This window comes from Juglans microcarpa x Juglans regia, chromosome 2D, assembly GCF_004785595.1.
Source record: "Juglans microcarpa x Juglans regia isolate MS1-56 chromosome 2D, Jm3101_v1.0, whole genome shotgun sequence".
Classification (NCBI taxonomy): domain Eukaryota; kingdom Viridiplantae; phylum Streptophyta; class Magnoliopsida; order Fagales; family Juglandaceae; genus Juglans; species Juglans microcarpa x Juglans regia.
In genome coordinates, this window is record NC_054596.1 from 31903923 (window position 1) to 31917087 (window position 13165).

Consider the following 13165-nt stretch of genomic DNA (forward strand, 5'->3'; position numbering starts at 1 on the left):
ACTGCATCAAGCCACGTCAGTTTGTAGATTTATTTTTGTGTAACTCTTTTGTGACTAAAATATTTATCTACATGCCATAGTGAAACCATGCCGTCAAATGGTCAAATATATCAATAAACAAACTGTAAATAGATTTATTCAATTCAGATGGGTTTGGATATATCCACTATCATTCTAGGTTTGGATTATGTTCGCTTGAGAAAATTAGGAAAGTAAAATAAAGAGTAATAATATAATACTAATAATAAGAGAAATGATAGTTGCAATCATGAATGTCCAAGCGTCGTGTAATCACTTTGAAAAAAATGAATAAATACAAGATTCATATGAAAAAAAATTAATTTTTTAATAGTGAACCTAATTTTTTTTCAAAGTTACAGCACGACGCTTGCACACTTCACAACTGTATGTATCATTATATTTTAATAAAAAAAAATACCATAGAAATAATACATCCAATTTTCCATTTTTGGTTTTATTGGTAGCAAATTTAACTTTAATTAAAATGATATATCATGATGATTACCCCCCCCCCCCCCCCCCCTTCTTCCCCCCAAAAAAAAAAAAAAAAATCCTAAACTCCAATTAACAAACCACGAGAGAATCATTAAGATCTTGTTTTTCATGAAAAAAGAAATATAAGAGATATGTGGTTTTGTGGGGCCCAAACAAAAAATTTTAAGAGAAAAAAAAAAAAACAGAAAAAAATAGAAAACGCCATCATTCAAATAAACCACCAAATAATCCCCAATGGTCCACCAGGCCACGGTCAAACATCAAATGCGTAGCCACGTCAGCCGGAACGAAATTTCCTTCCACTTCACTCCCATCAAAATGTATAAATTATCAACTAAGCAAAGCCAATTTTATAACATTTTGTTATAAAAAAATTATAATAATATTAAATTTTATTAAAAAATAAAAAGACGAATGTGCCAATGTTTTGTACCTGATGATATAATCGTTATGGGTCTATTCACATGCCTCGATTTCAATTTCTTACGAAACACATCTACTACTAAAAGTTCTTTTTATCTTTTCAACATACAATTAATAAAATAAAAAACACAATTGGAGGAAAATTTTAAAAATAAATAAAAGAAGAAATAATTTTTTTTTAAGATAATCTAATAAAATTTAATTAAAATATATTATATAAATAAAAAATCCTAATTATAAATTGGCGGGGATAACATATACTAAATATTTTCATGACATAATTTGATTTAGAAGAGAATTAAATTTTATAAAGAGAACTGCTACATACACAAAAGTAAACCTACAATTTGATGTAGTTTTATAGGATCCGTTAGATCTACTTTACAATTTGATATATTATATCAATCCACATCAGTTTATGAGTTTATTTTTGTGTTTAAAGTATTTTCTTTTTACAAATCAGATTTTATAATATGAATAATATACTCTATATACCGATTTAATAATAAAATAATTCTATACCAATTTGTGTATGTTGACATAAAAAATACCTAAAGTACGATATATTAATGGATACAATTAAAAATCACAAATAAAGATTTTTATAAAGAAAATGTCAATTATCATCAATTTATTCTGTAATCAGTAAAACGGTAAATTGGTGAAGTTTTTGAGGAGTAGAAAGTAATTTTCATTTTTAACCGCGCCTGATTGCTTCAGAGTGTTTCATATTCATGTCGGCCTGTTCACATAAAAAAGAAAGAAAAGCTGTCTTTGCTTAGCTTTGTTTTTGCGTTGCTTTTTGTTCGGTCTCTGATTTCTTCAGCGACAACTCAGGTTCCTTCTACCTTGATCTTCTCGAGCTCGGACTCCGAGAAGCTATTATTCCCTTTCCCTTCCTTCAGTTCCTTTCCCTTCCCTTTTCATTTCTCAGCTTTCCATCCAATTTTCACGGCCGGTGACTTATGCCGTCACCGCCACGGTGACACTCTCGGCACCAGTTGTTTACAAAGGATTTCCGGTTCTTGAGCCTGGGGAACTTGGATTCCGAGTTGGGATTGCTTTGGAATTGGAATCTCCTTGTGTTAATGTAATTGCTGATTCGAATCTTCAGTTGCAGAAATCTTTGATGTCCAGGTTCTTTGGGATGGTAAAAAGTTCACTTTTGTGACAGTTTATTCTGGGAATTCAGAGTTATGATCACTCAGCTTTGAGATGTGGGCGTGGACTCTCTCAAATCTTTGAGCTTTTTTTTGGGTACTAAAGAGAAATAGCTGAAGAAGGTGGTTCAGTTTCTTTGCTGGCTTTCATTTGGCTGGCAAAGTTACATAGTTTATGCTTAGGGACGTGGCTAGTAGTTCTTTGCGTTTTATAGGAGGGAGTTGGGGTCTGATTACTTGGATTTAATGTGAATAGGGAGGCATTGTATCTGGCATCGAAGTCGGTTCTTAGAGCCTTATTCGTAATTGGGGCGACGAACTTCAGCTAGGATTGTTTGAATTCTTTATATCTTAGTGGAACTGAGCAGGTGGTTGAACTTTTTCTTCAGAGTTCGGCTGGTTCCTTCATATCTGTCAGCATGAAAGCTCCCTCAAATGGGTTTCTTCCAACTCCTGTAGAAGGTCTGGTTACGTGATTCCACTGCTAAAGTTTCATTTTGTTTTTGTAAATGTATATTTTATTTTCAGCTGTTTGTTTGAATTGTTCTCCATGAATTTTTTCTTGGTTTACACTAAGTTTTATGCCTCAGCGCTATTTTCTCTGCTTCTAAGGTGAAAAAAATCAGATTCTATGCTGTAGAGTTATGGATTATTTTCTATTTATAGATTCTTCTAGTGGAGTTTTCTCGTGTCATGCGTGCAGCATTAGAATTTTCCTTCTTTTTTATATAAGAGAGAGAGAGATAGATTTCGGTTCTTTGTTTAAGTTAATTGTATCCCATGCGGTTTTGAGGGGCGATATCAAGTTGTGAAAAGTCTGTGTCCCGGAATTGTAGCTGATTTATGGGGATTGATGTATATGGGTCCAGTTTCTTCCGTTCTGCAGACTCGGGTAAAACAAAAAATATAAAGAGAAGTTAGATTCAGTTGCTTTCTACTTCTGAATTCCATCTTTTTTTAGTTTTTTTTCTTTTTTTTTTTGGGGGGGGGGGGGGGGGGGGGGGGGGATAGGTGCTGCAGTGTTCTTAATGTTCTAAAACCTGAATTAGGCTGGAGGATTTTCATTATTATGATTTATTCAATTTGTGATTCTATTCTGCATATATTCTTTTTAGTTTCAACAAACAATTCAAGCCATTTTATTTCTATCGTTTACTAAAACGATAAATTTGATCATATTTAAGCTGATATCTGTGTGTGGGTGTGTGTTCTAGTTAGTAGGTTCTTTATCAGCCAAATTTTACTCCTCGAAGAATTAATGTCTTTGTCGAAATTGTTGTTAATGGTTTGATATAAAAAGCTTTGAAAATGTAAATGGATGTCTTTGAAACACAATGAAAAAGGGTTCCCTTACTTTTGAATGCTAAGTTTTTGCTCAATTGTGAGAGCTAAATTTGAGAGATCGTTGCCATAGTAATCAAAACTCATGCTTGTTTTTGTTCCGTTAATCAATTGCCAATATTTTCATTTTGGTAGACCTTCTAGCTAGTTGGAACAGTCTTCACGGTTGCTCTCAGGTGACTGGTTTGGAGGATGGTCCCTTTGTGTCTTATGTGGTGTATCTGGATGAAAAGGAATGATTGATGTTTTAATGATAAGAAGTGCACTTTGGAGGAAATACGAGTTTCTTTTTGTGCACATCTTACTGCTTTGGCTTTCTGCTTCAGTGCTTAACGGAGCTAGTGCTCATGATTTTCTATTGTCGTCTTCTGGTTCTCAGAATGTATTTAGGTGTTTCTTTTGTATACTCCCGGTATACATGGGCTTAGCCTGTTTCATTGTATTAATAAAACTCTCTTTCTTACTTGTCAAAATTTTTTAGTTATATCTAAAATTGGAAATTCTATTCTTCAGTTTCATAGGAAGCTTAAATAATATGTAGTTTGAGTATTTTAGAATTATATTTCTCTTATGACTTCTAAGGTTTCATACATGGTGATAATATTTTGTTTGGATTGAGAATAGGAGAGAGGAAGAGTATTAATTCAGAGTTATGGCATGCTTGTGCGGGGCCTCTGGTTTCTTTACCTCCAGTTGGAAGTCTTGTGGTTTACTTTGCCCAAGGCCACAGTGAGCAAGTAGGCCATTTAATTTGTGCCTTTTTCTTGTGTTAGAAATGCAACAGTTTCTGGATTTTGGGTTCTGATGGAACTTTTTGATAACCAAAATTTTCAGGTTGCAGCATCCATGCAAAAGGAGACTGATTTCATACCCAACTACCCTAACCTTCCTTCAAAGTTGATTTGCATGCTTCATAATGTCACACTGCACGTATGAGAGTCCCCATAATTATCCTATTGTTTTGGATTAATGAAATCGTACGGTGTTCTAAATTATATGTCTATATGTTGAATCAGGCTGATCCTGAAACTGATGAGGTCTATGCACAGATGACCCTTCAACCTGTAAACAAAGTACGTCAGCCGTTCAATTCTGGGAATTAGCATATACATAATTGACATTCTTCTCTTTTAAGATGTAATCATGTGCACGTGTATGGAACATTGTTTGAAACATCTGTTCTACAGTATGATAAGGAAGCAGTACTAGCATCTGACATGGGCCTCAAGCAAAGCAGACAACCATCTGAATTCTTCTGCAAAACTCTTACAGCCAGTGACACTAGTACTCATGGTGGATTCTCAGTACCACGCCGTGCAGCTGAGAAGATTTTTCCACCTCTAGTTCGTACCAGTTTTCTAACTTCCCATTTCAATTTGAGGATTCTATATAGTAAATTCTATCTCTTTCATGATCATCATGTTTCTTTTATGATAGGATTATTCAATGCAACCCCCGGCTCAGGAGCTAGTAGCTAGAGATTTACATGACAATTCATGGACATTCAGGCATATTTATCGCGGTATCAATCCCTTCAAAACATTTCTTCTCTCCTTCTTTCCCTCTCATTTTTAGGTTTGCTGATTTTAATTCCATTGGTGTTTTCTTTTAGATACATTGTTTCATACCAAGAACTTTGCATTAGATGTTTGTATGAGTTGGACTGCTGAATACAGGTATAATAATATATTAAAATTGCATTAGTGCATTAATTGCAGGCCAGCCAAAAAGGCACCTGCTGACCACAGGTTGGAGTGTCTTTGTTAGCACCAAAAGACTATTTGCTGGAGATTCTGTTCTTTTTATAAGGTACGGAATTGATGTTAGTGGTAAAATGAAAGATTTCAGCCAGATTACTTTTCCCCCCATAACTAAGCTGAAATAATCTTGTTGTGTAGAGATGAAAAATCCCAGCTTCTCTTGGGCATAAAGCGTGCTAATAGGCAGCAGCCAGCTCTCTCTTCTTCAGTCATATCAAGTGATAGCATGCATATTGGAATTCTTGCTGCTGCAGCTCATGCTGCGGCAAATAACAGTCCATTTACTATATTTTACAACCCAAGGTACCGCTCTAAGCTCCTTTTTTTTTTTTTTTTAGGTTGTCAAAACTGTTATGTTATGAAGTCAATCCAATAATTTGTGGCTTACCAGTTGTGACAAAAAATTTACTTATATAACAGAGCCAGCCCTGCTGAGTTTGTGATTCCCTTAGCCAAGTATAATAAAGCAATGTATACCCAAGTTTCACCAGGCATGCGGTTTAGAATGATGTTTGAGACCGAGGAGTCTGGAGTACGCAGATACATGGGAACGATTACTGGTATCAGTGATTTGGATCCCATTCGCTGGAAAACTTCACAGTGGCGCAATCTTCAGGTATTCTTTAGCCCTAAAAAAGTTGGGTTTTAACAGAATCCATGGCACTTGTTAGCAAGCAAATGGTATTTAGAATGTTATACCTTCTAGGGCATTTGTGTATTACTTCTACGCTCGGAAATTAGCTTCATTGTTGCAATATCCATGTGGTTGGCATTGACAATCTATGTTATAATGCGTTTCGGAATGTTTTCGTATATGGACTTGGCAGCAAACAAATATCTCTTCCAGACGTTATTCTCTAAATATATGATAGTGTTGGAGGTTAAGTATGCAGGGTTAGGAATGTTGTGATAAATATTTGTATGCAGGGTTAGGAATGTTATAGTGAGATATGTAAACATGTCTATTGTCAGTTTGGGAGATTACATTTCCCGTTACAATCTATCCGGGTCCACCCAAGGGTGTCTCCCTCCATGACAATGAAATAGCTTCTAGTTGATGTGTTGGAAGCCAAAAATTTGCTAACATTCTTAACTTTCTGTATCGGCTTACCCCAGTGACCCAACATTTGCATTTTTGATAGGTTGGATGGGATGAATCAACTGCTGGTGAACGGCCAAGCCGAGTTTCCATCTGGGAAATTGAACCTGTTGTAACACCATTCTACATTTGTCCACCTCCATTTTTCAGACCCAAGTTTCCCAGACAACCAGGGATGCCAGGTAAAACCATATTTACCAGTTAGCTAGATTCTCTAGTATGTAAAAAGAGAGCACCTTTTCCCTGCTTCTCTTTTTTTCACCCTCTCATCACGGTCTGTGGTAATAGGGTTACCTTGAGAGAAGTATGACTTCACGCCTAACACAGAAAGTGTAAACAAACTAGTTTTTGTAAATAGCCAATGCATCTAAAAGCCACATTGGGCTCCTTAGAAAAAAGTTTAGAGAAACCTGATTATAGTGGATCTAACATGATGGAAGGAATTTTGGTTTTGTACTAGTCATTTTGCCGTTTAACTTTTTAAGAACCAAATTTATGTTGCCGATCCATCATTCAGTTAATTCAATCTATTACGGATTAGTACCCTAATTGTGATGAATGAAACACAGTCTCTCTCCCCCCTTTTTTGAAAAAGAAGTGTTTGGGGGAGACGGGGGAGTTCTATGTACTCGGAGGAGTAGCACTTGCCAACCTCTAGTTGCAAAACCTTCCCTGCCCTCTTATGATATATTCCTTAATCATAACTTTGGAAGTGCATTTACAGATGATGAGTCTGACATAGAGAATGCTTTCAAGAGAGCCATGCCCTGGCTTGGTGATGACTTCGGCATGAAGGATGCCCCTAGTTCCATATTTCCTGGTTTGAGTTTAGTGCAGTGGATGAACAAGCAGCAAAATAATCAGTTCTCAGCTGCTCAAGCTGGGTTTTTTCCATCCATGGTTTCTTCGACTGCCATGCATAATAGTCTTAATGCTGATGATCCATCTAAATTATTGAGTTTTCAAGCCCCTGCCATGTCTGCACCAAGTCTCCAGTTTAACAAAGCTAACCCGCACAACCAAGTCAGTCAACTGCAACAGCCACCTGTCGCGTGGCCCCAACAGCAGCACCTGCAGCAACTATTGCAAAATCCTACTAACCAACAGCAGCTGCAGATACAGCAAGAACTGCAACAGCTGCCACAGCAGCAGCAACTACAGCACCAGCAACAGCAACTGCAGCAACATCAGCCACAACAGCAACAACGACAACAACTGCAACAACAGCAGCAGCAGCAGCAGCAGCAGCATCAGCAGATATGCCATCCGGGTCTTGTAAATAATGTTGTAGTTGCCCCTAACCAGAACCCAAATCAAACTTCACAGCAGTCAGTTGCATACTCTCAGCTTCAACAACAGCACATGCTGACAGGAAATACCCAATCTCAGCAGAGTATACACTCTAATAGTAAAAGTTCATTGCAGATGCCATCAGCACCACAAGATTCCCAGTTTCAGCAACAAATTGAACCACAAGCCAGTCTCTTGCAAAGACACCAGCAGCAGACACAATTGCAACAGTCCCCACTACAGTTGTTCCACTTGCAACAAAGCTTGTCACAGAGAGCACAGCAGCTGCCCCAAGTGCAACAGTTGTCACAGCAGGGCCTTTCAGAGCAACAACTTCAATTGCAGCTGCTTCAGAAATTGCAACAGCAGCAACAACAGCAGCAACAACAGCAGCAGCAGCAGCAGCAATTGCTCTCCCCAGCAAGCTCACTTTTACCGTCCCAGCTACCTCAGCAACAGCAGCCAAATCAGCAAAACCAGCAAGTAGCCCAGCTTCCTATTTCTCAACATCAGCAGCAACAGTTAAGCAGCAATAGCTTCTCAACTGAGAAGCCTCTTAATGGTAATAGCTTATCGACTTCTGCACTGATGCAATCACAACAGATTCCTGTGAATCAGCCCCACAGCCAGCACAAACCCCTTACAGCAATCAGAGCCCATTCTGCTCTTACAGAAGGGGATGCTCCCTCATGTTCAACCTCACCTTCTACTAATAATTGCCAGGTTTCGCCACCCAACCTCCTGAACAGAAGCCATCAAGGACCAGCCTTATTGGTGGGGGATTCATTGGTTGAGCCTGCAAGTAATCTGATTCAGGAGCTGCATAGCAAATCAGATATACAGATAAAACATGAGTTACCCAGCTCAAGAGGACCAGACCAACAAAAATATAAAAGTACAGTCACTGATCTGGTGGAAGCATCCTCTTCTGGAACATCATATTGTTTGGATGCTGGTACCATCCAGCCGAACTTTTCAGTCCCCACTTTTGGTTTGGATGGTGATGTCCAATCAAATCCTCGGAGCAATCTTTCATTTGCAGCTAATATTGATGGACTGGCCCTGACACTTTGTTGTCAAGGGGGTATGACTCTCAAAAAGACCTTCAGAACTTACTTTCTAATTATGGTGGTGCCCCAAGAGATTTTGAGACAGATTTGTCCACTGCTGGGATCAGCCCTCAGTCATTTGGGGTGCCAAACATGCCTTTCAAGCCAGGGTGTTCAAGTGACATTACTATCAATGAAGCTGGAGTTTTGGGCAGTGGATTGTGGGCTAACCAGAATCAACGTATGCGAACATTTACAAAGGTTTGTTGATCTAGCTACTCTTTGCTTTATAAATGCTGTACAAAGTGAGGCAGATTTTTATCTTTAACTTTAACATGGGCTGGGTACGTCAACTCAGCAGCAGCCTTATTACTGAAAGGAGACTGTTGATTCCCAACCATGCTAACCTTCCTTCAAAGTTAACATCTGCATGCTTCATAATGCTACCCTGCTTGTTTAAAGAATTTTTGAGTCTACTTGACTTGAAACAGATACTTTGGAATAAAAAACACACAATGCAGATTCTCTCTCTGGATTGCACGAGGAGAGAGAGATTTAATTGGGGTTAAAATTGTATAATTGATACTCATAAAAAAAAATGCATAATTCATAGTTGAGATAATACAAAGTTACCTAGAAAAATAACTTCACTGGTGGGATTGACACCACAAACACATTTGATTCATGGTAAGATTCTTAGTTTTTGCTGAAGTGTTTTATTTCTGCACCTGATTTTGCTGTGTGAAAGAGTTAAGGCTGCTACAAGTGTTTTACTTGATGAAGCCATCAGATGTGAGGTCATGTGAAAAAAGAAAAAGGAAAAGAAAATTGTTGTGGCTTTTAGTCTGTTCTAAGCAGTGTTCCTTAATTAATAATTAGTGGGGCCACTTGCCATTACATTTGGTAATTCCGAAGTTCAATTTCAATTGGAAGTCTACATTAGACAGGTTTACTTTGTAATTGCCATTTTATTGCCGATTTGTTAACTATTTCATTAAATGCTATTTCATTTAAATACATTATGACATATTTTCACTGACATTCTCAAATACCTAATACTGGTTCAAACTCTTGAAGGTTCAAAAGCGTGGATCTGTGGGAAGAAGTATTGATGTAACCCGTTATAAAGGGTATAATGAGCTCAGGCATGACCTTGCCCGAATGTTTGGAATTGAAGGGCAACTTGAAGATCCACAGCGGAATGACTGGAATTTGGTTTTTGTGGATCATGAGAATGATATTCTTCTTGTTGGTGATGATCCTTGGGAGTAAGTGCAGAAGCCCAAAGTTTGATTTGATTTTCTTGTTTATTTGTTTCTTAACTACTCATTCTTTACTGGTATCAGGGAGTTTGTAAGCTGTGTTCAGAGCATAAAGATATTGTCTTCCGCTGAAGTACAGCAAATGAGTTTTGATGGACATCTGGGTCACAACCCTGTCCCAAATCAAGCCTGTAGTGGGACTGACAGTGGCAATGCATGGAGGGCTTATGATGATAACTCTGCTGCCTCGTTTAATAGATAAGGGTTTCAAGATTGAGAATGAAGAGTCAATGCGTGGAGGGGTATGAAAGATAACTCTGCTTCCTCTAATATGTAATGGGTTCCAAGATTGAGACTGAAGTGGTTTTCCTGACATGAATCTGGGTTCTTTATTAAGACTACCTGAGACCGTAGGTCCCATCTCCCAGTTCAAGATGTGAAAGGAGCCCTCCTCCCTCTTTTATAAAAAGTAGTTATTTGGTAACAGGAGAATGCTGTTAAGTTGTTAACCACAACAGCAGAGCAAAGAAAATTTTAGCCAGGCCTGGAGTGATGTTGTTGTTGATCCTTGTTATCACTGAGATTTACTGGGAGAGTGTCGTAAATGCGATGATTCTGGGTGTGCTAGAGCTCGATGCATGGACCTTAATTCAATTCTCAATCTTCGAACCTGCTTTCGTAGTCTACTATAAGCCTGAATGGGTGATTTTTCTACAAGATACATGAGGAAAATGTATAATATGGTCCTCTTAACCCTTTGCATATGCTAAGATAGTGACAAATGTGCAACAGAATTTGTAGTAGTTGAGCATGACTCCCAACAAGATATAATATGCACCATTTTTTGGTGCCATTTCTAAGTTTTGTAATCAATGCCTGCTCTTTTCCCAGTGCTAATTACTCAGAAATTACCACTGGTTTAACTTCCTGAGTACAGTTGAAGATACGTATTTTCGTCTGCCTAGGCTGGCGGCAGGTGATCTGAAACAGGTAAAGATTAGGGAGAAAACCCATGGAAGAGCATAAATGAATATTTATACGTACGGAAGAATATTTCTCTTAAATATTTTTCGGAGAAATATTTCTCTGTCGCCATAAAATGGGAACAGAGACTGGCTAGTTAATACAAATGTATTGCAAGATTAATACAAAGGAAAATGATATTCAACCTTTTAACTATCATGTATTCTTTATCATCGTATCGTATCAGAGAGAATGATGAAAAGAATAATATGAATAATATTAAAAGGACTGGATATAGCATCTTTACCTCTATAATCACTCGAGGAAGCTTAAAACAGCGACAAAACAGCAACTTAACCAATTTTTTTTTTTCTTTGCAATCATTCCTTCGTTTCTACATACATGAACAGAAACCCTGCATTTTAGTAAAACTGCAGGCTTGATGTGCCCACATCCTGAAAAGTTAAGAACCCAGTAAGTGGCATCAGAGCTCTACTTCATTCACTCTGGTAGCTCACAACCAACATGTTTGAACCATCGAAGATGAAAACTAGAGGAAAAACAGAAGTCGGGAAACGTTGTTTGTTGTAAATTTAATTTTTTTCCTCCGAAATATAGAGGGAATAGACCTTAGAGATCAGAGTAATACTATACACCACACCATTATCTTATTTTCATCCCACTGTATAAGGTATGACATATTTATCACTATTAGATGATAAAAAATATCTAATAAATGATCATTTGATAAATGTGTCACATCATGCATAGTGAGATGAAAATGAGATGGTGTATAAAATTTTCCTTCTTTTTATAGAGTGGCCTTTTGAGGAGATTTTCTAGATTGTGACCCATGAATGCTTGACACGTGGCACACTAGAGCATTTTGCTCATTTAGTGGCTAATATCCTGGCTTGTAGCTTTTATTCTCCATAACATGGGGCCTTTACATGGCACCACTAATAAATTTTTATTTCCAACAGTTACCCCTCAATTTCCATTGTCGACATGTTCAACTGATCGGATTTGGAAATCTTGTCTTCTCAATCAAGGTGACCTCTTTCTTTCAACTTTTCTGGCAAAGAGCCTGGTCCAAGTGTCCAATGTGTGACAAAGGGCTTATCCTCTAAGCTTGTGGCTCAGTACTTTGCCATATACTTATCCCAAGTTGGAATATCCTCAATTCTTTTGTCATACTCATTGGTTTCGAATGTGATCTTTTTCTGTGACTTGTTCATTTGATTCTATGCATATTTTTTCTTTTGCCTGCTAGTTTGGTTCCAAGCAAGTTTTTTTTTTTTTTTTTCATTGACTTGATTTTGAGTGTGGTCTTTTCTTGCGCTCCGCTAATTTGATTCCTAATGAGTTTTCTTTGTCCCACTCGTTTGATTTCGAGCTATTTTCTTTTTCTTTTACCTCGCTCACTTGATTTTGAGCAGGGTCTTTTCTTGGGCCATGCTCATTTGGTTATGAGCAAAGTCTTTTCTTGAATTTGTTGGGTTGCATGTAAAGCCTGGTTCGTGAGAAGAAAGGTGCAACCCGCGAGTTCGCTTGACTGTCGCTCGACCTGGCACTCGAGTGAAGCTCAACTCGTGAGTTCGCTTGAGGTACACTCGACAGTGGGGTCGAGTGAAATTCAACTCGTGATGCTCAAGTTTCGCATGAAAGTGGGCTCGAGTTAGACACAAACTCTAGTGTTCACTTGAGATACGCTCGACAGTGGGCTCGAGCAAACTCATAGTGAAACTCAACCCGTGAGTTTGCTTGAGTCTCGCATGAAAGTGGGCTCAAGCTAGACATAAACCTTAGTATTCGCTCGAGTTACACTTGACATGCCACTCGAGTGAAGGACTTATTTTTGCCAAGTAGAATTTCTAGCGTTGTTTTCTATATATGTGTTATGTTTTTGACTTCTTGTATATGTTTTTCAGTAGTTTCAGTGAGAACAAAGAGAGGCAAAGTGTGAGTGCATATTGTGAGAGAAAAAAATCCCTAGAGAGAGTGAGTAGAGATTGTGTGATTGTAATCTCCTCAGAATTAATAAAACTTCTATAGCTTTGTGAACATAGGCACGTTGCCGAACCACATAAAGTGTGTGTGTCGTGTGATTGTTTGATTGCTTCGTTTACTTGTTTGCCGTCGTTGGTGTGTGTTTTTCATAACAACTGGTATCAAAAGTCAAGGTTCGGGTCTAAAGGAGAATGATGGCTGGAGACAAATTGAAAGCACCCGAGATCGAGAATTTCGACGGCACTAACTTCAGGTATTGGAGGATGCAGATCAAGGATTATCTCTATGGGAA

At 37.9% G+C, this 13165-nt stretch overlaps 1 protein-coding gene across 1 annotated transcript; it reads left to right on the forward strand.

The window, feature by feature from the left end:
• The first annotated feature begins 1698 nt into the window (after window positions 1-1698).
• Window positions 1699-10764, forward strand: LOC121248068 (auxin response factor 19-like). Its single transcript, XM_041146425.1, is given in 14 exon segments — window positions 1699-2561; window positions 4065-4177; window positions 4275-4370; window positions 4457-4513; window positions 4628-4783; window positions 4878-4962; window positions 5159-5249; window positions 5339-5503; window positions 5621-5816; window positions 6343-6481; window positions 7024-8646; window positions 8649-8899; window positions 9716-9906; window positions 9985-10764. Coding segments are annotated over 14 exon segments (3384 nt in total). The 5' UTR covers window positions 1699-2518; the 3' UTR covers window positions 10163-10764.
• The last annotated feature ends 2401 nt before the right edge of the window (window positions 10765-13165 follow it).